General features: G+C 48.4%; 1 protein-coding gene across 2 annotated transcripts; it reads left to right on the forward strand.

Annotated features, from left to right (window-relative positions):
- The first annotated feature begins 9,792 nt into the window (after positions 1–9,792).
- LOC109786222 (trihelix transcription factor GTL1) lies at positions 9,793–14,123 on the forward strand. Of its 2 annotated transcripts, none has more exons than XM_020344804.4 (3): positions 9,793–10,893; positions 11,718–13,311; positions 13,425–14,123. In XM_020344804.4, exons 1-3 carry the CDS (start codon positions 10,508–10,510, stop codon positions 13,680–13,682), a joined length of 2,238 nt encoding a protein of 745 aa, XP_020200393.1. In that variant the 5' UTR covers positions 9,793–10,507; the 3' UTR covers positions 13,683–14,123. The 2 variants fall into 2 exon arrangements, with proteins under 2 accessions (XP_020200393.1, XP_020200394.1); XM_020344805.4 differs by having other exon boundaries at positions 13,429–14,123.
- The last annotated feature ends 10,010 nt before the right edge of the window (positions 14,124–24,133 follow it).

Below are 24,133 nucleotides of genomic sequence, written 5' to 3' on the forward strand. Positions count from 1 at the left end.
GCGGTTTAACCCACGCCCACGCCCACGCCGGGAGGGATAGAGCGCGCGCGTCCTTTTGCGGAAAGCCAAGCGCTTTTGCCACGCACACCCTTGGCCACACATGCAGGCGACGATCGATCGAGCTCGTAGCCATAGCGCGCGCCTGGCTGGCCAGCGAGGAGACGGATCGATGGATCGACCGTCCAGGATGGAAGAACAGGGTCATGTGCCGGCATGAGCGCGGGACGAGTAAAAGCCAACATGATAACCCCCGGCCATATGTAGATAGAGCTAGGCACGCGGCCCAGGGTGTACTGTTCTGGAGACTGTACACAAGCCTAGGCATCTCTTTCTTCTTGGCGCCATGGGCGTTTAAATGCGGATACGGAGGAGCCAAGTGCCTGACTGACAGTAAACAAAACCGAAGTGGAATCCAAGCTTGCTCGATCGGCGCGGCGCAGGCCGTTTCTGGGCGGCATCCAGATGCGATCCGTCTGTGCTGTGTGCATAAACAAAGAAGGAAGTAGGGGAAGTGAGTGAGGAAGAAAAGAAAAAGACCAAGCTGCTACAGCGGCAGTGTGGTCCTGACGGACGGACGGACGGATGGATCGAAGATGGCGCGACGCATCCAAGGTCGACGGAGGGACGACGTCGCGCCACTAGAGAATACAGACTGGAGCCATGGGCCACCCTCACGCTTGTTGGAGCGAGCCCATCCCTCACACGGTCCCCCCCCGGCAGCCACATATGAATTTTCTTTCTTTTCTGCGAGTCTCTTATTACATGGTTAATAGAACCATATATGAGAAAAGAAAACGTATACGCTAGAGCACGGACATCATTCGATGAGCCTAGAGCAGTGGTCAGACAGTGGATCGCCGATTAACATAACCTCGACGAATGCCGTTCATTGAATAGGTTAGAGAGCTGTCGATTCCGCGGACGAACTAATCAATCATCTATTGATGGCACACGCGCTTGTCTTGTAGTGCTTTTCTGGCGCTACATCGTACCCAGTCGATCGATCGTCTCGCCAAGCCGCTTAATTAACCTGAACAATTTGATGGCTTGTGTCCGCGTTACACAGGGCAAACGAGAGAGAGAGAGAGAGGTACAGTGCGGTGAGTCTCCGTCGTTGACTAGCAGCTCACAATTCCAAGGATCGCAGGGAATTGGACGCGACAGTAACATTTTGAATCCCTGAACCTGACCCTGACCCAACCTTAAGAACGACTGCAGAGAATTAGACGTGCCTGACAGTAACATTTCTGAATCCCCGATGTCAGAAAAGAGCCGTGCAGTAACGGGGGAAGTGTCAACTGTCAAGGCTAGCAACTGAACTGAAAGCGGGCCATACCTATACATGAAAAAGAACAGATGCTTGACTTTGCTGCTATTAGCAAACACGATGTTTAAAGTAATATTTATGCGTGCATTACCAGATCATCATGATATTTATCTGGAGATAAGAGTAGCCAGCGTCATGCTAGCTAGGCCTAGGTGTGCTTCTGGCCGTAGCCTATCTCATCCAGTATCTTGTCAATGATTAACTATCCAACAGCTAAACCAATCAGAAGCAATTGTTTTGTTTCAGATAACCAACTGTACATGATTGCTGCGCTGTTGTTACAGCTTGTAATTATGCTCCCCCAAGGTTGAAAACAAATAAATAAATTATGCTTTCCCGGACCGCTGCGGCATCCAGCCTGTGTCTGCTTTCCGCCTCATTTCTTCAGCAACCATCAAGATAGGCACGTTCTAACAGTTTACTACGACTAGTAGTAGTATAATACGGCGTGTATTAGAACAGATTAAGTGTTCTTTTTTTTCTAAAGAAAAACGAAGGCCGACAGGAAAGTTTATATGATCAGATGTTCACTTATTTTTGGTACAGCAACAGGGCAACAACCTGCAGGCTGCTGTTAGTTTCAGAATTTTTTTTTCGAAATTTGGGGATCAAATTTCAGATGCTGCCTCTGACCGGCCGTTTCGATCCGTCGTCACATGTAAAACGTTTGTCAAGTTTCCACATTTAATCCCGCTGCATTGCAGTAACTGTTCTCTTCTTACTTGTGGGTACCAAGGGGGATGGATTTGCACGTTAAACATGAACCGATGGGTTAGCTACATACACTATTGTTTATTGACCAGATCAGGAGCACCTCATATCAATGGGTCCACAGTAGTAGTAGCTGTTTAGTTTATCAGCAGATTTCGTTTCTTCAACGATTCAACATTCCTTTCCTTGCAAGGGTCTCCAAATGCCTGAAAATTGACGAGACATCTTCACCACCCTGCTGGTGTATGTTGAATTCACATGACGAACCGAGCAAGTGTTTTTCTTCAGGCTTCAGGCCTCATATGAGATCATCGCGCTCGACAAGTAACGATGTGGCTTCTGCGTCTAGCAAATGCGCGGACAACGCGAACGGCATGCCCCTGCACACCCAGGGCACAACAGGCAGGATGATACGTGTAAATTATAGCTTGCTTCATCGCATTCCCATGTTGACAGCATCTAACACAACCGCCGCGACAGGCAGGCGTTACTTACATGGAAACCAGCACGTCAGGCAGGCTTCAGGCATTAACCTTGTAAACAATGTCAACCTCGACATGCCTGCTACCGGCAGTTAAAAGAAGTTATTTCGTTCTGGCCGCTTTATGTGCGCCCATCATTTGTCTGCTTGGAGTCTGAGGTCCACTTTTATAGTGCTCCCAAGGGCATCATCAATCATTATCACCTCGAGTTAAGATGGATCAGGCTGTACAACCACGGAGATGCCAAGCGCAGGAGGTCCATCGTGCGCCACCTGGATGCACGCGAGATTAGATTCCACACCAAACACACACACGCAAATGCTCCCGTCCTTTTGTAACTTTGCTTTGGCAATGATCAACGGAGTATGATTACGGTGTAGAACTACCACTACGGTAGACACAAGGCTAGTACGTATTTGATTCCAGCGGTTGTAGTGCCCTGCATTAGTGATAGGCTTCGCTGGCAACCAGAATGTCCTACGCTCCAAATCCTCCGATCCTAGTCGATTAATACCTACTAGTTCTGTGCACTCCCGTGACAGAATTTTAAGTCGGCATTCTGTGAATGTCATCTTCCATACTAATTAACCTTCCATGATTTCACTGCAGACTCCTCTGATATTCACCGTGAACCAGCACATCATCTTGTAAATTCGATCCATAAAATCTTCCCATAAGTGTAGCATTACTCGCATTCTATTACTAGTGAAATCCATCTAGGTACAGCTACATCACACAAAAAAAGTTGTCATGCTCTAGTGAATAAAACTACCACATATTAAAAAAAATGAATCTATCTACCACTAAAAATTCTGGAAAAAGTTGCCGTTTTGACAGTTACAAAAACTGTGGGAAATAAAATTATAACGCCGGTGGTATATTTTTATAATTTGCAATTATTGAATAGGACAAAAACCTTTGAAAATTGCCATGTGACCATCAATATGTGTAGGGAAAAAAGAAGTAAAGTTGTCGTGTGCTTAATACCATCTTTTCTTCTTTTTTGTAATTTTTGCCATGTCTTACAAATTTCCTTAAAGTTGTCATGGTGTGTACATGTGTGATATGGGTGGGGTACCTATATTCTTAGAGCCAAGTAACACTTACGGCTAAATAGCATATAGACTGAAACTTACGGAGTAATGTGGCATCATCGGGTGCCCACATCGATATTTCAGAGGAGGGGGGGGGGGGGGGTGCTTAACTTGTTTTTATATATTGTTTATTTTTTCCTCGGGGTTGAATGACGTACTCGCATAGATGAGCTTTCTAACTAGCCACGATGAGGCTTCCAAACATTTACAAGCTTTGGGGTACATCACAAGTTGATTCCTCCCCAGGGACTTCTACCACCTAGAAGTCTTAAACCTCTCAGAGTTACAAGCCAATAATGAACTCAAAAGGGCCTGATTTAGATTGGGGGCTCCTCTAACTTTTCCCTCAAAGGATTGGAGTGTTATGATGGGGGGGGGGGGGGGGGGTGAATGTATTTGACCTTTTGAGCCTTGGAATAATTGAGTGCGAGAGAGAAAATTTATCAACTCGAGTGGGGAAGAATATAATGGTCGGGCTTCGGTGAGATTGGATATAGGAAGGAGGACCTTGCACCCCTAAGTCCTTCCATCTGCCCCGTTGGGTTAGAAAGGAGGACTCCGCCTGTGCCTCCGTCCACACAAGCACATGGTCCAGTGTGATGGCATTCCAGACGCAAACATCCTCGCCCGCTCCTCCTTCAAAGACCACACCACCGCCTGCACCGCCCTCTTGTTCGGTGTTTGTTGGTCGTCGTGTCCCGTTCCCTTGCCGCCCACTTCTTCCGTAGTTCCTCGACCACCTATAGTTCCGTTCGAGGTCGCCATGGCTTGCTGATCCATCCCTTTTTCTCAAGCCAAGAAATTTGTCCACCGCATCCGATATCCCACTCCCTCCACCCATTTGCTACTTCTTCCTTCGTGAGCTCACACATAGGATAATAGAGAAGATAACCGAGGCACTGCGAGGAACCAATGGATAAGTAGTTGTCCATGAGTCCCAACCAATGGGGCAGATGGTTTACGAGAGAATTTGGAGAGTGGCGGCTTATTTTGTGAGCCACTAAAAGACTTCAATCCTTTCCGTGGACTTCTACTCCTTAGGAGTCTCCAACCTTTAAGAGTAACAAGTCAACGGTGAACTCAAAGGGGATTGATTTAAATCGGGGGCTTCTCAAGGTTTTTCTTAAAGGATTGAAGTGTTCTGATGGAGGGATGTGAATGTATTCTCCCTTTTGAGCCTTCTACTAATTGTGTGCGACAGAGAAAATTGCTCAAACCAAGTGGGGAGGACGATAATGACTGGGCTCCGGTGAGATTTGGATTTAGGAAGGAGGAGCTTGCACCCCCAAGTCCTTCCACCTACCTCGTTGGGTCTGGAATAAGAACTCTGCCTCTATCGCTGCCCACACAACCTGGTCAGCGTGCTGGTATTCCCGCTGCAAACATCCTCGCCCGCTCCTCCTTCGAAGCCCACACCATAGAACCGCCCTCTGTATCGATGTTTTTTAGGAGTCTCCCCGTGGCTGCTCCCTCGCCGCCCACTTCTTTCGCAATTCCTCGACCTCCTCTAGTTCTGTTCGAGGTCGCGACAACTTGCCTGGATTCATCACTTTTTCACTAGATCGAGAAATAAGTCAACTGTATCCGAGATCCCACTCCCTCCACCCATTTGCTAAGGGCGGCGGGGGGGGGGGGGGGGCTTTATTTTGTGGGTATTTTGTAAGCCGCCAAAATAACTAGGCCGTAGGTGCTGGGCTCACGATATGCGAGAGCGTTCATGAGTGAGCTCCTCCCTGTTCATTAGTAATCTCTTCTACAATCCTTCGTTATGGACATGAAAAATTATACTACAACCCGTCTCTAAAACCATTGTGTGAACGTGTTTTGAAAAAGGAAAACGTTGCGGGCCGGACGATCGGCTGAAACTCTGCCGGTCACGTCCAACCTGGCAGCGGGTCCACGCACACACCGCTTCAGCCTTCCTTATCCCATCACACGATGAGCTTCCTAGCCACTCACTTTCCACCCCTAAGCCTCCTCTTATCCCCTCACCCATCTTTCTTTCCCTGCGGGCTCTCAAATAAATCTCGCCGGCGATGAGCGCCACCGAGCCCGCGCCAACCTGACAGCCACCATTCGTACGTCCTCCCCCGCAAATGGCGCTACCACCATGCGCATCAAGAGGGGGGGGGGGGGGGCATGGCCGGCGACACCGACGAGGTGCGGTGGTAGGCGATCGGACATGGCCAACGACACCTACGAGGTGCAGTGCTAGGGGACCAGCCTCGCGGGGGGGGGGGGGGAGGGGGAATTTGCTTGCTGCATCATTTTTTTTGCTAGAACCTTCTTTTGATTTTGCTGCAATTGAAGGTTGGTGGTGCCGTTGCCGCCATCATTTTTTTCGCTACATCATTTTTTTTTGCTGCAACTTCTTTTCGTTTTGTTCCAACTGAGAGGTTTGTGCAATTTTTTTTGCTACATCTTTTTTTTTGCTGGAAACACTTAAGATTTTTGCTGGAACCCTTTTTCTATTTTGCTACAAATCGAGAAGATTTTGCCATTGCCGTAATGATTTTTGCTATAATTTTGTTTTTTTGCTGGAACCAACATTTGATTTTGCTGTGGTAGGCGAAGGTGACGCTCGGGCAGCGACCAACGGTGGCGCCGTGTTTTATTTTTTGCTGGAACCACTTAAGATTTTTGCCGGAATCCCTTTTCTATGTTGCTACAAATCGAGAAGATGTTGCCGTCACCGTCATGATTTTTGCTACAATTTTTGTTTTTTGCTGGAACTAGCAATCGTTTTTGCTACAACCAGCCAAAGCAGAGCTTGAACCGTCACGGCAGGGCTGTGCCCGGCACGACGGCGTCGACGACATGAGTGTCCACCGGAGCTGCAAGCAGGTGGGGGCGAGGTAGTCGAAGGCGGAGGCAGAGGTGGGAGGGCTCACGGGGAGGCGGAGGCGGAGCCATGACAGAGTCAATCCCGTGCGGGGCGAGGTGGACGAAACGGGGAAGCCAGATCGAACGGCTGTGATCGCTGAAATCTGGCGGCTGCGCGTCGACCAGGTACTGCCCTTTGAAAAACTGCACAAACGTTCTCTAAACCCCAAGTAGAGATTTGGTGCGCTCTTTTTTTCTCCGCGCGTGGCCGGGAGCATGGTGCACGGGTGGTGTGCCGAGGTGGTGTTACCAGGCTGGCACGGTAGGAATATTGGACGGAGGTGTGGGGTAGGAAAGGATCCGCGATAAACGCCCGCCACGTTCCGTTGTAGCTTCCCTGTTACGCCCCCGTCCCGTAGGGTGGACCTCCCCGCACCGCTGTTGCGGTGCACTGTTGTCGCCTACCGCGGCCTCTTTCTCTTCTCCAAAAACCGTCCCCGTTCCAATTTTCAGCCACGCCATGCATGGCTACCTTTTTAACGACGCAAGCAAAGCAACCCTCTTCATCGTCTCTTCTGGAAAAGAATTTCAACTCTGCCGCCTGCATGCGCGCTGGCTTCCAACATTTCGCCGCACGGCTCGTCAGGTAACTTGGCGGGTACCAGCATTTTTTTTTCAGAGGTGATTTTGGCGGGCCTCTTTTTTCCGTGCACGCAATAATTCAGCGGAAAGATGGCGCAACGGTGGAATGGCAACAAATGCGACATGCATGACTGTTAGGCGGACGGTACAGCAAGGGCGAGCGAGGGTCCAGCCAGCACCACCGAACCTTTTTTTTTCTTTCTACATAATCCCAAACACATTTTGTTGGTTAGCCACAAAAAGATTTGTATTATTGCCCTCTTCCAAGCTCACAAGCCATTCTGTTTCACTGGGCCCGCCGTCCTCACATGGACACATACATATCTAAATACGCAAATACATCACTTTTGGTAATAAGTAAATAAATAAATCAGGGGAATGGTGGGCATTATGCATCTTGTATTATTGCTCTCTTCCAGGCTCACAAGCCATCTGTTTAACTGGTCCCGTCTATTTCTAGTAAAAGAAAGAAATCAGGGAAAATTGAGTACAATCAGCAGATAGTTGAAAGGTACATGTACACGACTGCTCAATTAAGAGACTGATTGATTGGGCCTAAATAACATGAATTAACTGGGCTCTATCCATCTGTTCGTGGTCCAAATAGATAGGTTTTTCATCGCCGTAAATAAACAGTTAGCCTGATGCTTCGATTAATCATGGCCACGGGCATAGTATAATTTTCTTGCGGTAGTCACAAATAATTTATTAGTAGTGGCGGCCGGGTGGTTGGGTGTGAAATTTTCAACCAAGACATGTACTGCATATTCTCTGTTGCTTCGTCCACCCTCCTTGTAATTATTGATTGATCGCCTAGCTGTACTCCCTCTGTTCCTAAATATTTGTCTTTCCAGACATTTCAAATGACTACCACATACGGATGTATCTAGACATATTTTAGAGTGTAGATTCACTCATTTTGCTCCGTATGTAGTCACTTGTTGAAATGTCTAGAAAGACAAATATTTAGGAACGGAGGGAGTAGTATATATACACGCACAGCTCGATCTATTTGACATATTGATACAAAAATGCAACTAATTTGATACGTGCCAGAGTTGCAAACATGATTACTGGTTGACATGTGAGCCCTGTGACGGGACGCTTCCAATGGAATCTAAAAACACAGGCTGCGGTGGGCCTCAACAAGTGGTATTTTACCGTAATATTACTGTACCGGACACATGTGCAGTTGTACAGCACTGTACACGTTTAATTTTGTATGGGGCGGTACGGGTATAAACGGAGTGCCTTTAATTTGTACATTTATATAGTTTGTCTGAATGCATATTGAGAAACAGTATAGACTTTTTTGAGCAACCGACGTGGAAGTAAAAAGGCAGTTTTTACTGCTACTGTGGGCCTACAGGGTACCCGGCCCACCACCAACCATGCTGTTGTACAGCGGCGGCGTCCACACCTCATCAGAAATTCAGAACCGTCCGTTTCGGCCCGGGCCCCAGCACCGATGTACTATCCCGTTTTGAGCCGTTAGCGTCCAGGCCTCATACTCTCTTATTTTTATATACTCTGTGTATTTTTATGCAGTATAGGCCACTATTAATTCTCCGTCGTCGAAATTACAGCGACAGCTGCAGCACGAGGATTACGGATCGATCGATCGATACGCAAAGGTTCATTCACGACGCGGGTGCGGTGATTAATTGCCTAACCAGACCAGCCACGCGGACATGCTTCTCATGCACATGCATACGTAGATCTAGCCAGCCGAGTATAGATCGGGAAAAAGGATACTCATATCATACCAGATTAGTGACCAAACGCGCAAAACAAATGCGGATATCTTGCGGGACTAATGCTGAAATCCGCAGAACTAATGCGCGATATCTATCTATCTATCTGGAACTAGACGACGAGTCGGGTTATTAATGGTGGAGCAGCGGCGCCAACCTGCGCCGCATGCGGTACGTTTTTCACCACGCGCGCGGGCGCGCATTGAACCTGCCGACACAGTGACGAGGCGCGCGTCCGGGCACGGTACCACCCGCGGCGGGTAGATACAAGGGGCGCCGGCCTGCCCATCCGGCGGGTCGGAAGAGGCTCGACCCGAGCACGACACGGCACGCCATGCATGCAGCGCGGCAACACGTACGCGGTGAGAGGATGCCCATGCACGCGGGCACGCGGCCGGCATGCACGCAAAGGCAGATCTTTTCTACTACTACTGGTACAAAAATATATCGGCGTAGCTCCAGGATAGAAAGCGGGCTAGGAGATATACCTATCCAGTCACTCTATCCCCACCGTTTCTACAAATACAAAATAAAAAAGGCTCTATCTATCTATCTATCTCCACCGTATTTCGCGAGGCATATCGCGTATGTGGCACGGCGGCGCGGGGGGCTGCCGGCCGCCCATGCATGGGTGCATGCACGCACGCGCGCGGCGTGAGAGGGCTGTGTGTCATGTGTGGCTACGCGCCGCGCTCCGACGAGGACGAGGGCGATGTCAGCGCGGCGCACTTGTCCCCGCACGGCCGCGCCACGTCGGCCCGGGGCCGCACACGTGTCCGGTGAGACCTCACCCCATGCAGGCGTTTCCGTTTCACCGCCTGCGCAGTCCGCACCCTCCCTCTTTTGTCCCCATGCCCGGCTCATTAATCTCCCCATATCTATCCATCGCCTCACCAGGCCCAGGCCCTGCCTGGACCAGCCGCTATAAAACGCCACCGCCCCGTAACAAACGGCGTCGTCGGCGCACACAAACTCTACACAGTAGTACACGGTATCGGTGCTCGTATTCGTATACCTTTGCTGCTGAGTACGTATTTCGTTTGGTTGCGCTGGGGTTCTTGGTGGGAGATCGATCGGTGGAGGGAGGGAGGAAGGGCCGTAGGGTAGAGAGAGATCAATCAGTAGAGGCACCAGCAGCCCTCCCTTTTGTAGGGGCACCCCCTTACTTTCCCTCTCTTTTTTCTTCTCCTTTGCCTAGCCAGCTTCCTCTCTCCTCCCTCTTTCTTACACTCTTTGGGCCCTTTCCAGTTGTCCACGCTCCCCCCGCTCTTTTTCACCATCCTCTCGCTCGCTCCCATCCCCTCCCCTCGCCGCCCCAGCCAGCGTCCTCCTCCTCCGGACCTCCCCTTCCCTTCCCACCCCTCCCCTACTTGTACCACCAGGGCTCCTTTTCCTATTTCATCCTCTCCCTCCAATTCTACTCCTCCCTCTCCGCCCACACCACACTCACTCGGTGTGTGTGCGAGAGAGAGGAAGGAGATGAGCTAGCCAGCCCAGAAGCCACAATTAATTCCCTACAATTCACTAGTCCTCCCCCCTCTCGATTGCTCCACACAGTTCTACAGCCAACCACCTGCTGCACATACAGATTTTGCCTTCCTTTGCTGGCTTGGTACCCAGCCGGACAATTTGAGAGCGCGCGTTCAAGGCGGTGGTGCAGTGGTGTCATCATCCATGCAGCAGCAGCAGCAGCGGCACCAGGGTGGCGCGTCTCAGTACGGGGCGCCGGCGCCGGCGGACATGGGGCCGTTCTCCGCGCAGCAGGCTCCGGGCCCGGTGCCGCTGAGCGTCCGGCCGCCGCCACCGACGCAGCAGCAGCAGCAGCAGAACTCGCAGCCGAGCTACGATGAATTGGCCGGCGCGTCGGGCGCCGGCGGAAGCGGCTTTCCCGACGACGACATGCTGGGCGACTCCGGCGGGCACAGCGGCGGCGGGCTGGGGTCGGGCGGCAACCGGTGGCCGCGGGAGGAGACGCTGGCCCTCATCAGGATCCGGTCGGAGATGGACACCACCTTCCGCGACGCCACCCTCAAGGGCCCCCTCTGGGAGGAGGTCTCCAGGTAAGAAAGAGGTCGAGAAAGTAAAACCGCACGGTAATTTCCACACACATTTCGCAATTCACCGCAGCAGCATCTTGTCTTGGGCATGATTTCCCCCTGCGCAAGCGACTAACGGTTTCGTGGAATTTAGCGCTGGTTGGAATGGAATGGGATGGTTGCACATGAAATGATGGCGAATTATGCGCGCTTGTTGTTACTGCCCGCGATTCTCCTCGAATTTCCGGTTTTCCTTGCCTTTCCTGGCCGATCTAATCAAATGCGCCTCGGTTTCAGCGAGGCCGTGGAGTAGGAGTAGGAGTGGTAGGCGTAGGGTGGCGGTAAGAATCTGGGCTCCTGGGGATCGTTCGTACCACGGTGTGAGTGCAGGCGCAGGCAGGCAGGCAGGCTGCAGGCGCAGTCTGCCAATGTTTTTCGCTTTCAGTTTTTGGGAAAAGAAGGAAGGCAGCCTTTCTCTCCCATCCCAATGCGGCCTCACTCATCTTTGTTTATTTCCCTCCCCAGTTTTCTACTGCCATCGGCTTCAATTCCCCTCTCATCCCTCAAAAGACGAGATGGCCTGCGGTTAACCAATTCCCGTTCTGCCTATATGCTTCCTTCCTCGCCCTCTCTCTCTCGTCCTTGCCTCTCCTTGTCTCTTTCGTCGGCCCGGAGAGGAAGAAAAAGAGAACACACACACGCGAAGCTTCTTCTTCTTCTTCCTGTAAACGCACCGCTGCTCATTTAATCCGCTCTGTTTCTCTTGCTTCCAGTCCTTTGATTGATTGATTGGTTGGTTGTAGTACCACGCAACGCGAGTAATTAACCTTCCGTTTTTGTGATCTCAGGAAGCTTGCGGAGCTGGGCTACAAGAGGAGCGCCAAGAAGTGCAAGGAGAAGTTCGAGAACGTGCACAAGTACTACAAGCGCACCAAGGAGGGCCGGGCCGGCAGGCAGGACGGCAAGAGCTACCGCTTCTTCCAGGAACTCGAGGCGCTGCACGCCGCCACCGCCGCCGCGCAGCAGCAGCAGCAGGACCACTTGCCGCTGGTCGTCACTGCCGCCCCCCCGCCGCAGATGCACGCCTTCTCCGCGCCGCAGCCGATGAGCGCAATGCCGCCGCCGCCGGGGCCGATGCAGCCGGCCCCTATATCTTCGGCCGCCCCTGCGCCGGCCGTGGAGCCTCCCCAGCCGCCGCCTGTCAGCCTGCAAGGCTTGAGCTTCCCGTCCATGTCCGACTCTGAGTCGGACGACGACGACGACTCCGAGGACGACGACATGACGGCCGAGACCGGCGGCAGCCCGGATGGCCTCGGCAAGCGCAAGCGCGGCGGCGGCGGCAGCAAGAAGATGATGGCTTTCTTCGAGGGCCTGATGAAGCAGGTCGTACAGAGGCAGGAGGAGATGCAGCAGCGGTTCCTGGAGACCATGGAGAAGAGGGAGGCCGAGCGCACGGCGCGGGAGGAGGCCTGGCGCCGGCAGGAGGTGGCCCGGCTTAACCGCGAGCAGGAGCAGCTCGCCCAAGAGCGCGCAGCGGCGGCCTCCCGCGACGCCTCCATCATCGCCTTCCTCCAGCGCATCGGTGGGCAGACCGTGCATGTCCCACCCGTCGTCATGCCCATGCCAACGCCGATGCAGGTCCAGACCCCGCCGCCGCCAAAGAAACCTCGACAGCACCTCCCACCCCCGCCGCCGTCACAGGCTACACAGCAGCCGCAGCCGCAGCCTCAGCCCATCCCAGCTGCGCCCCTCCAACAGCAACCGCCGCCGCAACCACCGCAGCACAAGGAAACGACGCGCGAAGAGGTCGGGACGCCCCGCAGCGCACCGGCCCCGACTTCTGCCGGCTTATCACTCGCGCTGGTTCCCGTCGCCACGGAGCAGCACGTCGTCGAGGCCGCTGGTCTGGGAGGAGGGGAGAGCGGAGGGGGGCCGTCGTCGTCACGGTGGCCCAAGACGGAGGTGCACGCGCTTATCCAGCTCCGCATGGACATGGACAATCGCTACCAGGAGAACGGACCAAAGGGCCCGCTGTGGGAGGAGATCTCCGCCGGGATGCGGCGGCTGGGTTACAGCCGCAACTCCAAACGGTGCAAGGAGAAGTGGGAGAACATCAACAAGTACTTCAAGAAGGTGAAGGAGAGCAACAAGAGGCGGCCGGAGGACTCCAAGACATGCCCGTACTTCCACCAGCTCGAGGCCATCTACCGCAAGAAGCACAACGGCGGCGGCAGCAGCGGCGCCGCGGCCAACAACGCCGTCGTGTCTGTCCCTGCCGTCGCGGAGCATCAGAACCTGAACCGGCACGAGATCGAGATCGAGGGGAAGAAGATCAACGACACCGACAAGAGGAACAACGGAGGAGTCGGAGCCGCGCAGGTGCCGACAAGCAACGGGCAGACAACGCCGACGATGGCCACGTTCGACCTGGGCGTAAAAAAGGTAATCGCGCACACCATTTTTACCTTGCAGCCTAGCGTGTTTGAGCTCGATCAGTCGATCTCGATGGATGTTTTTCGGGGTGGAAACTAACCGGATATGCGCTTGCCGTAAAGCCAGAAGACGCTGTGAGGGAGCTGAACGAGCAGCCGCACCGGGAGTTCACGACGGACGAGACCGACAGCGACGACATGGGCGATGACTACACTGACGACGGCGAGGACGGCGAGGACGACGGCAAAATGCAGTACAGGATACAGTTCCAGAGGCCAAACCCGGTCGGCACCAACAATGCGCCTCCACCGCCAACCACCGCGGCGACAGCAGCGCCGACATCGACCCCCGCGAGCTCCTTCCTCGCCATGGTTCAGTAGGCGCTCAGCACCATGGATCATCAGCATACTTCCAGTTCCAGGCAGACAATAACCTCGAAGCATCACCATCATTCACCATCACCGAGTCACCGTTCCATGCGTCACCTCCTCGAGTCGATCATCGCCATCACATCGCACCATCACCGACGACGACTGTTCCTTTTCACCTTGTAATTCCTCTCGTGCCATTCCATTATTTATTGATTCGTTCTGTGTAATAAGAGCCTCTCTTCTGTCCCCTAAACCGGCCAAGGAGGCAGAGGGGGTGGCCGGTAGAGCAAGCAAGTCCCTGCGTAACATAGGTGTTCATCGTCGTGTTAAGGCCAAGAATTGTACATCGATGTAAGAGTCCTGATGTCTGTTTCTTCTTCTTCTTCTTCTTCTTTCGGCGGTATACAGGTTTGTATACAGGTATACATGAATTACATACATTTCAAGCAACTTGGATCAGAGGTCCGAAAACTGTTTTTAGCGTGGTGTCGCCCCCCCCCCCCCCCCCCCCCCCCCCCTTTTTTTACCTGAGAGTATAAATGTCGTTACAGTGTATACTTTGTGTGCCTATTCTTTTTTTATTGCGGGAACTTTGTGTGGTTATTTGATCATATGTTCACATGTTTTTGGTTTTCATTGTAGAGATTCTACGTGGCCCACCTTTTTTCAGTGGAACTATTTTTTACCTTGCCAATATGACTTTTCTTAAGCTCAGGTGTTAGAAATTATGAGCTCATCAATGTAAGTACCACTAGACTACCATGATTGAAGATGAAGTAGTACTGTAGATTGGAAGTTTTTCTAAAAAAGAAAAGAGGTACCACTAGACTAGTTTATAGAAGAAGCCACTTGTACTGTTAGAATTATTTTTCTTCACCCCACAATGCACTGGTAGTAGGATCAGGAAACTGAACTGTGCGCACAGCATAATAAAATTCTTTCTCTAGTGACATGGCCTGATGGCCATGTGTCCTTTAGTCAATTATTTACTTGCATGCACTCAGCCATTTAAGTGGAATGGAAGAAATTGGTTAAAGACATTTCATTGTACTAAAACAAAACTCATATGACATGCCATATTTCTTTTGAAATATAAATTCCATTTGTGCAATCGAAGAATTAAATAAAATTGTTATGCATAGATTCTTTGTGACGAAAAACTACAAGGAAAGCCCCTACCGCGTCATTTTTCAAAAAAAGTGCATAATATGTACAATGGGCGGGTTCATCTAGAATATACTCATAAAGTTGCATGCCCTCTTTGAGACTAGGCTTATCATTTAGATTGTTATGTACTCATTCATATGTAAACCCAACCATTGCTATACATAGAGTAAACCCATAAGAAAAGTACTTCTTAAACATCCTAAAGCATTTATGAATGTTCACATCATCACCCCCAAATATGATTCCATTTCTGTGAGTCCAAGTGCTCCAACATCCAAGGATCATCATTTCATAGAAAGATTGCTGTCTCACTGGTTTACTGTCCAATAGTATCTCCATGATAGGCTGGTCCAAGTTCCATTCCTGATTTAGCATCCACCAGAAATTTTGACTGAAGTCACACTCAAAGAATAAATGGGCATAAGTTTCCCTGGCATTGCCCATACATAGGACACATGATGATGATGGACATGGTTTTTTTTCTTGAGGAGGAGATCTCTGGTGTTAAGCATGTCAAGGACAAGAAGCCAGAGGAACAATTTATATTTATGCTCTAAACGAATTCTCATATCACTACAAAAAATCACTATTTCTTGTGACGGAGTTAGAACTGTCACCGAAGACCATTTTCGGTGCCAGTGACTGTCACTGACTGATGGCAGCCTGGGGCACCCCCTCCCCCCGCGGCGAGCATCTTCAGCGATGGTTTGGTCAGATTTTAGGTGACATAGGTTCAATGTCACGAGACATGTGCATATTCGGTGATGTTTTCCAGTGTCACAGAAAAGGTTGGACTACGAATGGTACCTACAAAACGAAATGGATTATGTGGGGTTCTGAACTATGATCATTGGTATTCTCTGCCATGGCAAAATTGTGAACATGTTCAATTCAAATTTATTTTGTCCATAACTTGAGATCCTCAAAACCAAATCAAGTGATAGTTTTTGTCACGGGGTGAAATCCGAAAGTAATAGAGGGGAGGAAACGAAGTTTGACATAGCAAAGCGCAGGAGGGTGACACAAGAGGTATACAGGCTGAGGCCCCTTGCGGTGGAGATAAAAACCCTAGTCCAGTTCTCCGAGATTGTTCTTGCACATGTGTTTGCGATTACAGAGGTTCCAAACCCGTAACAAGGTGCCGAAGATGTGCTTATATAGAGTTTGCTACCTCTCTACATGCTATGTTACATGTGATTTTAAGAGAGAAAGAGTTAATACCCACCCACTATAGCGAGTACCAGACGGTCTAACACTATTAGTAATGCTAGGATTGAAGGCTTGGTAACGCTGAAATTAATGCCCTGTCCGTTGAGCTGCTTTCATCCGAGTGGAGCGCCCGAGTGAAGATATCCCTTCTTAGTCCGAGTCGAGTGACGGGAATGTCCACTCAAGTAGCTTATCCTGAGTGACTAAACCCCCACCATGCATGACAGTATATTGTTTTCCTACTGTTATTTATATTTTTTTGATCAATATTTCACTTTATGATGTAATTCACCTTTTCTCTCTTAATGTGCAAGACTTACATGAAGGGCGAGATTCTCGGCAGCTGAAATTCTGGACCCAAAAGAGCTACAACAGAGATAGCTATTCCCCGGAGCTCCAAATGACCTGAACTTTCACGAAGATTTTTTATTGAATAAAAAAAATACTGGAATGAAGAACCACCAGAGGGGGGCCACCAGTTGCCCACAAGGCAACAAGGCGCACCCTGATGTCTTGCGGGGCCCACAGATGCCCTTCGATGCCCTCCTTATGCTATATGGCAATTTTCCCTAGAAAAAAATAGAAGAAGACTTTCAGGACGAAGCGGCGCCGTCTCGAGGCAGAACCTGGGCAGGAGCACTTTTGCTTTTTGGCGGAGCAATTCCGCCTAGGCTACCTCCCTCGGGGAGGAGAAAATTGAAGCCATCGACATCACCAAACATTCCTCTCGTCATGGGAGGACTCATCTCCATCAACCTCTTCACCAACACCATCTCATCTAAAACCTAGTTCATCTCTTGTATTCAATCTTTGTCTCAAAACCTCAGATTGGTACGTGTGGGTTGCTAGTAGTGTTGATTACATTTTTTAGTTGGTGCTGGTTGGTTTATTTGATGGAAGATCATATGTTTAGATCCTTAATCATATATTATACTCCTCTGATCTTGAATATGAACATGAATTGTGAGTAGTTCGGTTTGTTCTTGAGGACATGGGAGAAGTCTTGTTATAAGTAATTGCGTGAAGTCACACGTTCTCTAGGTTCGAAGGGATGCAGTGCCCAACTATCGACTCCTCCCTGAATTGCGTTATCAGAGCCGAGCCAGGAATAGCCGTTAGTGGCCACCTACCACTTTTCACCGGTGTGGTATTCGTTCAATGTTTTGATGATATGTATGTTGTTCTTCCTCTAGTGGTGCCGTGTGAACATCGACTAGATGACACTTCACCATGTTTGGGCCTAGGGGAAGGCATTGGGGAGTAGTAAGTAGATGATGGGTCCGAGAGTGACAGAAGCTTAAAACCTAGTTTGTGCACTATTCCGTAAGGGGCTAATTTGGATCCATATGTTTCATGCTATGGTTAGATTTATCTTAATTCTTCTTCTGTAGTTGCGCATGCTTGTGAGAAGGGGTAATCATAAGTGGGTTGCTTGTTCAAGCAAGTACAGCACCCTAGCACGTGTCCATCCACATATCAAATTAGTTTTAGCAGTTGAGTTGTCAATTCAACCACACCTGAAAACTAAATATCTGCAGCAGAGTGATCAGTAGCACAGTAATATGGTAGTTTGATAGCAGTGATAATAGTAGAAACAGTAGCAGCAATAGTTTGTAGCAATTGTGACAGTAGTAACAGCAGCAGTAGTAATAGTAACTTAGCAAAGATCAATATGTGAAAAGCTCGTAGGCATTGGATCGATGATTTCGTTGGATAACATTCATCATGTAACATTCAAAACCTAGGGCGACACAGAACTAACTCCAATTCATCAATATAATATAGACATGTATTTCGTATATAGTCATACGTGCTTATGGAAAAGAACTTGCATGGCATCTTTTGACCTACCCTCCCGTGGCAGGGGGTCCATAAGGAAACTAAGGGATATTAAGGCCTCCTTTTAATAGAGAACCGGAACAAAGCATTAACACTTAGTGAATACATGAACTCCTCAAACTACAGTAAACACCGAAAAGAATCCCAATTATTGTCACCTTGGGGTATGCGGATCATAACACGTAATAGGTGCGTATAACTTGCAAGATCGGATCAAGAACACAAATATATTCATGAAAATATAAAGGGTTCAGATCTGAAATCATGGCACTCGGGCTCTAGTGACAAGCATTAAGCATGGCAAAGTCATAGAAACATCAATCTCAGAACATAGTGGATACTAGGGATCAAGCCCTAACAAAACTAACTCGATTACATGATAAATCTCATCCAACCCATCACCGTCCAACAAGCCTACGAAGGAATTGTGGGGAACGTAGTATTAAAAAAAATCCTACGATCACGCAAGATCTATCTAGGAGAAGCATAGCAACGAGCGGGGAGAGTGTGTCCACGTACCCTCGTAGACCGAAAGCGGAAGCGTTAAGTAACACAGTTGATGTAGTCGAACGTCTTCGCGATCCAACCGATCAAGTACCGAACGCACGGCACCTCCGCGATCTGCACACGTTCAGCTCGGTGACGTCCCACGAACTCTAGATCCAGCTGAGGTCGAGGGAGATTTTCTTTAGCACGACGGCGTGGTGATGGTGATGATGGAGTTACTGACGCAGGGCTTCGCCTAAGCACTACGACAATATGACCGAGGTGGAAATCTGTGGAGGGGGCACCGCACACGGCTAAAACAATTGTCAACTTGTGTGTTCTAGGGTGCCCCCTGCTCCTGTATATAAAGGAGCAAGGGGGAGGCCGGCCGACCCTCATGGGGCGCGCCCAAAGTAGGATTCCTACTAGGAATCCTATTCCTAGTAGGTTTCCAACAAGGAAGAGAGGGGGAAGGAAGGAGAGGGAGAGAGGGAGAGGGAAAGAGAGGGGGGCGCCGCCCCCTCCTAGTCCAATTCACACTCCTCAAGGGGGGCGCGCGGCCAACCCTAGGGCCCTCTCCTCTCTCTCTCACAAGGCCCATGTGAAGGAAATATGCCCTAGAGGCAATAATAAAGTATTATTTATTTCCTTATATCATGATAAATGTTTATTATTCATGCTAGAATTGTATTAACCGGAAACATAATACATGTGTGAATACATAGACAAACAAAGTGTCACTAGTATGCCTCTACTTGACTAGCTCGTTAATCAAAGATGGTTATGTTTCCTAGCCATAGACATGAGTTGTCATTTGATTAACGGGATCACCTCATTAGGAGAATGACGTGATTGACGTGACCCATTCCGTTAGCTTAGCACTCGATCGTTTAGTATGTTGCTATTGCTTTCTTCATGACTTATACATGTTCCTATGACTATGAGATTATGCAACTCCCGTTTACCGGAGGAACACTTTGTGTGCTACCAAACGTCACAACGTAACTGGGTGATTATAAAGGTGCTCTACAGGTGTCTCCAAAGGTACTTGTTGGGTTGGCGTATTTCGAGATTAGGATTTGTCACTCCGATTGTCGGAGAGGTATCTCTGGGCCCACTCGGTAATGCACATCACTATAAGCCTTGCAAGCATTGTAACTAAAGAGTTAGTTGCGGGATGATGTATTACGGAACGAGTAAAGAGACTTGCCGGTAACGAGATTGAACTAGGTATCGAGATACCGACGATCGAATCTCGGGCAAGTAACATACCGATGACAAAGGGAACAACGTATGTTGTTATGCGGTCTGACTGATAAAGATCTTCGTAGAATATGTGGGAACCAATATGAGCATCCAGGTTCTGCTATTGGTTATTGACCGGAGAGGAGTCTTGGTCATGTCTACATAGTTCTCGAACCCGTAGGGTCCGCACGCTTAAAGTTACGATGACAGTTATATTATGAGTTTATATGTTTTGATGTACCGAAGGTTGTTCGGAGTCCCGGATGTGATCACGGACATGACGAGGAGTCTCGAAATGGTCGAGACATAAAGATTGATATATTGGAAGCCTATGTTTGGACATCGGAAGTGTTCCGAGTGAAATCGGGATTTTTCCGGAGTACCGGGAGGTTACCGGAACCCCCCGGTAACTTAATGGGCCTTATTGGGCCTAGGTGGAAGAGAGGAGAGGAGGCTAGGGCAGGGCCGCGCCCCCCTTCCCCCCAGTCCGAATAGGACAAGGAGAGGGGGGCGGCGCCCCCCTTCCTTCCTCCCCTCCACCTCTTACCCCTTCCACTCCTATTCCAACATGGAAAGGGGGGGAGTCCTACTCCCGGTAGGAGTAGGACTCCTCCTGGCGCGCCTCTACCTCCTAGGCCGGCGGCCTCCCCCTTGCACCTTTATATACGGGGGCAGGGGGGCACCTCTAGACACACAATTGATCTATGATCTTTTAGCCGTGTGCGGTGCCCCCTCCACCATATTACACCTCGATAATATCGTAGCGAAGCTTAGGCGAAGCCCTGCGTCGGTAGAACATCATCATCGTCACCACGCTGTCGTGCTGACGAAACTCTCCCTCAACACTCGGCTGGATCGGAGTTCGAGGGACGTCATCGAGCTGAACGTGTGCTGAACTCGGAGGTGCCGTGCGTTCGGTACTTGATCGGTCGGATCGTGAAGACGTACGACTACATCAACCGCGTTGTGTTAACGCTTCCGCTTTCGGTCTACGAGGGTACGTGGACAACACTCTCCCCTCTCGTTGCTATGCATCACCATGATCTTGCGTGTGCGTAGAATTTTTTTGAAATTACTACGTTCCCCAACACCATGTTGGCCCATTAGTTCCCCCGGGGGTTCCGATAACTCTCCGGCACTCTGATATTTATCCGGTGACCCCCGGAACTCATCCGGTGTCCGAATAACATCTTCCAATATATCAATATTTATGTCTCGACCATTTAGAGACTCCTCGTCATGTCCGTGATCATATCCGGGACTCCGAACTACCTTCAGTACATCAAAACACATAAACTCATAATACCGATCATCATCAAACGTTAAGCGTGCGGACCCTACGGGTTCGAGAACTATGTAGACATGACCGAGACTCATCTCCGGTCAATAACCAATAGCGGAACCTGGATGCTCATATTGGCTCCCACATATTCTACGAAGATCTTTATCGGTCAAATCGCATAACAACATATGTTGTTCCCTTTGTCATCGGCATGTTACTTGCCCGAGATTCGATCGTCGGTATCTCAATACCTAGTTCAATCTCGTTACCGGCAAGTCTCTTTACTCGTTCCGTAATGCATCATCCCGCAACTAACTCATTAGTCACATTGCTTGCAAGGCTTATAGTGATGTGCATTACCGAGAGGGCCCAGAGATACCTCTCCGACAATCGGAGTGACAAATCCTAATCTCGATCTATGCCAACTCAACAAACACCATCGAAGACACCTGTAGAGCGTCTTTATAATCACCCAGTTACGTTGTGACGTTTGATAGCACACTAAGTGTTCCTCCGGTATTCGGGAGTTGCATAATCTCATAGTCATAGGAACATGTATAAGTCATGAAGAAAGCAATAGCGACAAACTAAACGATCATCGTGCTAAGCTAATGGATGGGTCATGTCAATCACATCATTCTCTAATGATGTGATCCCATTAATCAAATGACAACTCATGTCTATGGCTAGGAAACTTAACCATCTTTGATCAGCGAGCTAGTCAAGTAGAGGCATACTAGTGACACTCTGTTTGTCTATGTATTCACACATGTACTAAGTTTCTGGTTAATACAATTCTAGCATGAATAATAAACATTTATCATGATATTAGGAAATATAAATAACAACTTTATTATTGCCTCTAGGGCACATTTCCTTCAGTCTCCCACTTGCACTAGAGTCAATAATCTAGTTCACATCGCCATGTGATTTAACACCAATAGTTCACATCGTCATGTGATTTAACACTCTATAGTTCACATCGCCATGTGACCAATACCCAAAGGGTTTACTAGAGTCAATAATATAGTACACATTGCTATGTGATTAACACCCAAAGAGTACTAAGGTGTGATCATGTTTTGCTTGTGAGAGAAGCTTAGTCAATGGGTCTGTCACATTCAGAGCCGTATGTATTTTGCAAATTTTCTATGTCTACAATGCTCTGCATGGAGCTACTCTAGCTAATTGCTCCCACTTTCAATATGTATCCAGATTGAGACTCAGAGTCATCCGGATCGGTGTAAAAGCTTGCATCGGCGTAACTCTTTACGACGAACTCTTTATCACCTCCATAACCGAGAAATATCTCCTTATTCCACTAAGGATAATTTTGACCACTGTCTAGTGATCTACTCCTGGATCACTATTGTACCCTCTTGCTAAACTCATGGTGAGGTTCACAATAGGTATGGTATACAACATTGCATACTTCATAGAACCTATGACTGAGGCATAGGGAATGACTTTCATTCTCTTTCTATTTTCTACCGTGGTCGTGTTTTGAGTCTTACTCAACTTTACACCATGCAATACAGGCAAGAACTCCTTCTTTGACTGTTCCATTTTGAACTACTTCAAAAAATCTTGTCAAGGTATGTACTCATTGAAAAATCTTATCAAGCGTCTTGATCTATCTCTATAGATCTTGATGCCCAATATGTAAGCAGCTTCACCGAGGTCTTTCTTTGAAAAACTCCTTTCAAACACTCCTTTATGCTTTCCAGAAAATTCTACATTATTTTTAATCAACAATATGTCATTCACATATACTTATCAGAAATGCTATAGTGCTCCCACTCACTTTCTTGTAAATACAGGCTTCACCGCAAGTCTGTATAAAACTATATGCTTTGATCAACTCATCAAAGCGTATATTCTGTAACAGCCCCAAAATTGGGTTATCAATTTTTGTGCTGTTATTCCTTCCTGGCACTCATTCTCAAAATTGCTGGATGACTCTGAGAATTTTTTTCATTTCCAACCTTTCAAAACCTTGCTCATGTCTTTTTCAGTGGGCAAGACCTCATTTGCCTCAGCTCAAACCCTCTCAAACCCTAATTCCAAATTGTTGGAATTTAAAGATGGCCTTTGTGATTACAAAGGAGCTATCATTTTCCTTGAGCTGTTGATCATCCCATCTGTTCCCTGAGACCCTCCTATCCTTTTAAACCTTGGATATGCAAAAATATTGCCAAGTCCCATGCAATATTTTTGAATTAGGATTTATTCCTTTTCTTGCCTTTCTGAGGGATAAAATCCAAAGGCATATCTAGCCATCTCCAAAATTCATGAGAATTGGTGGAGTTGATATTTATGTCTAATCCAAGCTCTGGCAAAGATATTGGCCACAATTAAATAAGGAAAAATGCCTTTTCCTATTTAATACAAATATTGCATTTCTGCCACTTCCTAAAGGAACTACTATTTTTATAGCAGGGAAAATTCACCCATAAATTGTGGAGCTTGTCCTTGCTATATAATCACTAGTTCCATTCTTATCTCCTGTTCCTCAGTTCAAAATTTTGGCACATGATCCAATGCAAGTTTCTGCCTTCTTTGAAATTTTGCAAAGAAAGTGCCTTATTCCTAATTCCTATTGAGCTGCAAATTGGCAGGGTGATTAACCTTGATAAATCACCCATGAATACCAAAGATGAGCTCAATCCATTCATCCTAGCTCCCTGTGCAATTGTTCAAAGTTTCTGACCAGATTGTAACTTTGTGAAGGAAGTACCTTCATAGAGATTCCAAATGGGATGAAACTTTTCCATACTTTCAAGTATTCCAAATCATTAGCCTCCACCTAAATTCAGTTCAATTCATTGAACTATGTGAGCACAGGAGCAATTCTTGGTTTCTGTCAAAATTTTCAGTTTGTGAAGCAAGTCTATTTTATCTTGCTCCATTATGGCTGAAAATATTCCTAAGCCTTATCCTCTCCATACAACCTATCTCCAACCAATTTTGGCTCATTTCATGTAGCCAGTATTTTCCTGGATTTTTCCAAAGTTTCTGGTCAGATCTGATGCTTGTGAAACAAGTACCAATTTGGCAAGTCCATTTGGTATATCTTTTTGCAGCATCTACATATGACCAAATAAGGAAGCTTTGCCAAGTTTTAGCCCAATCCATCACTCCTAGTGAGTGCTTCTTCATCATTTGCTTTCTGGGTCAGATTTGGCATTTGAACTGCAACTATGCTAAATCCTTGCCCAAATCCTTTCCAACT

Source organism: Aegilops tauschii, chromosome 2 (genome assembly GCF_002575655.3).
Source record: "Aegilops tauschii subsp. strangulata cultivar AL8/78 chromosome 2, Aet v6.0, whole genome shotgun sequence".
Taxonomy (NCBI): Eukaryota; Viridiplantae; Streptophyta; class Magnoliopsida; order Poales; family Poaceae; genus Aegilops; species Aegilops tauschii.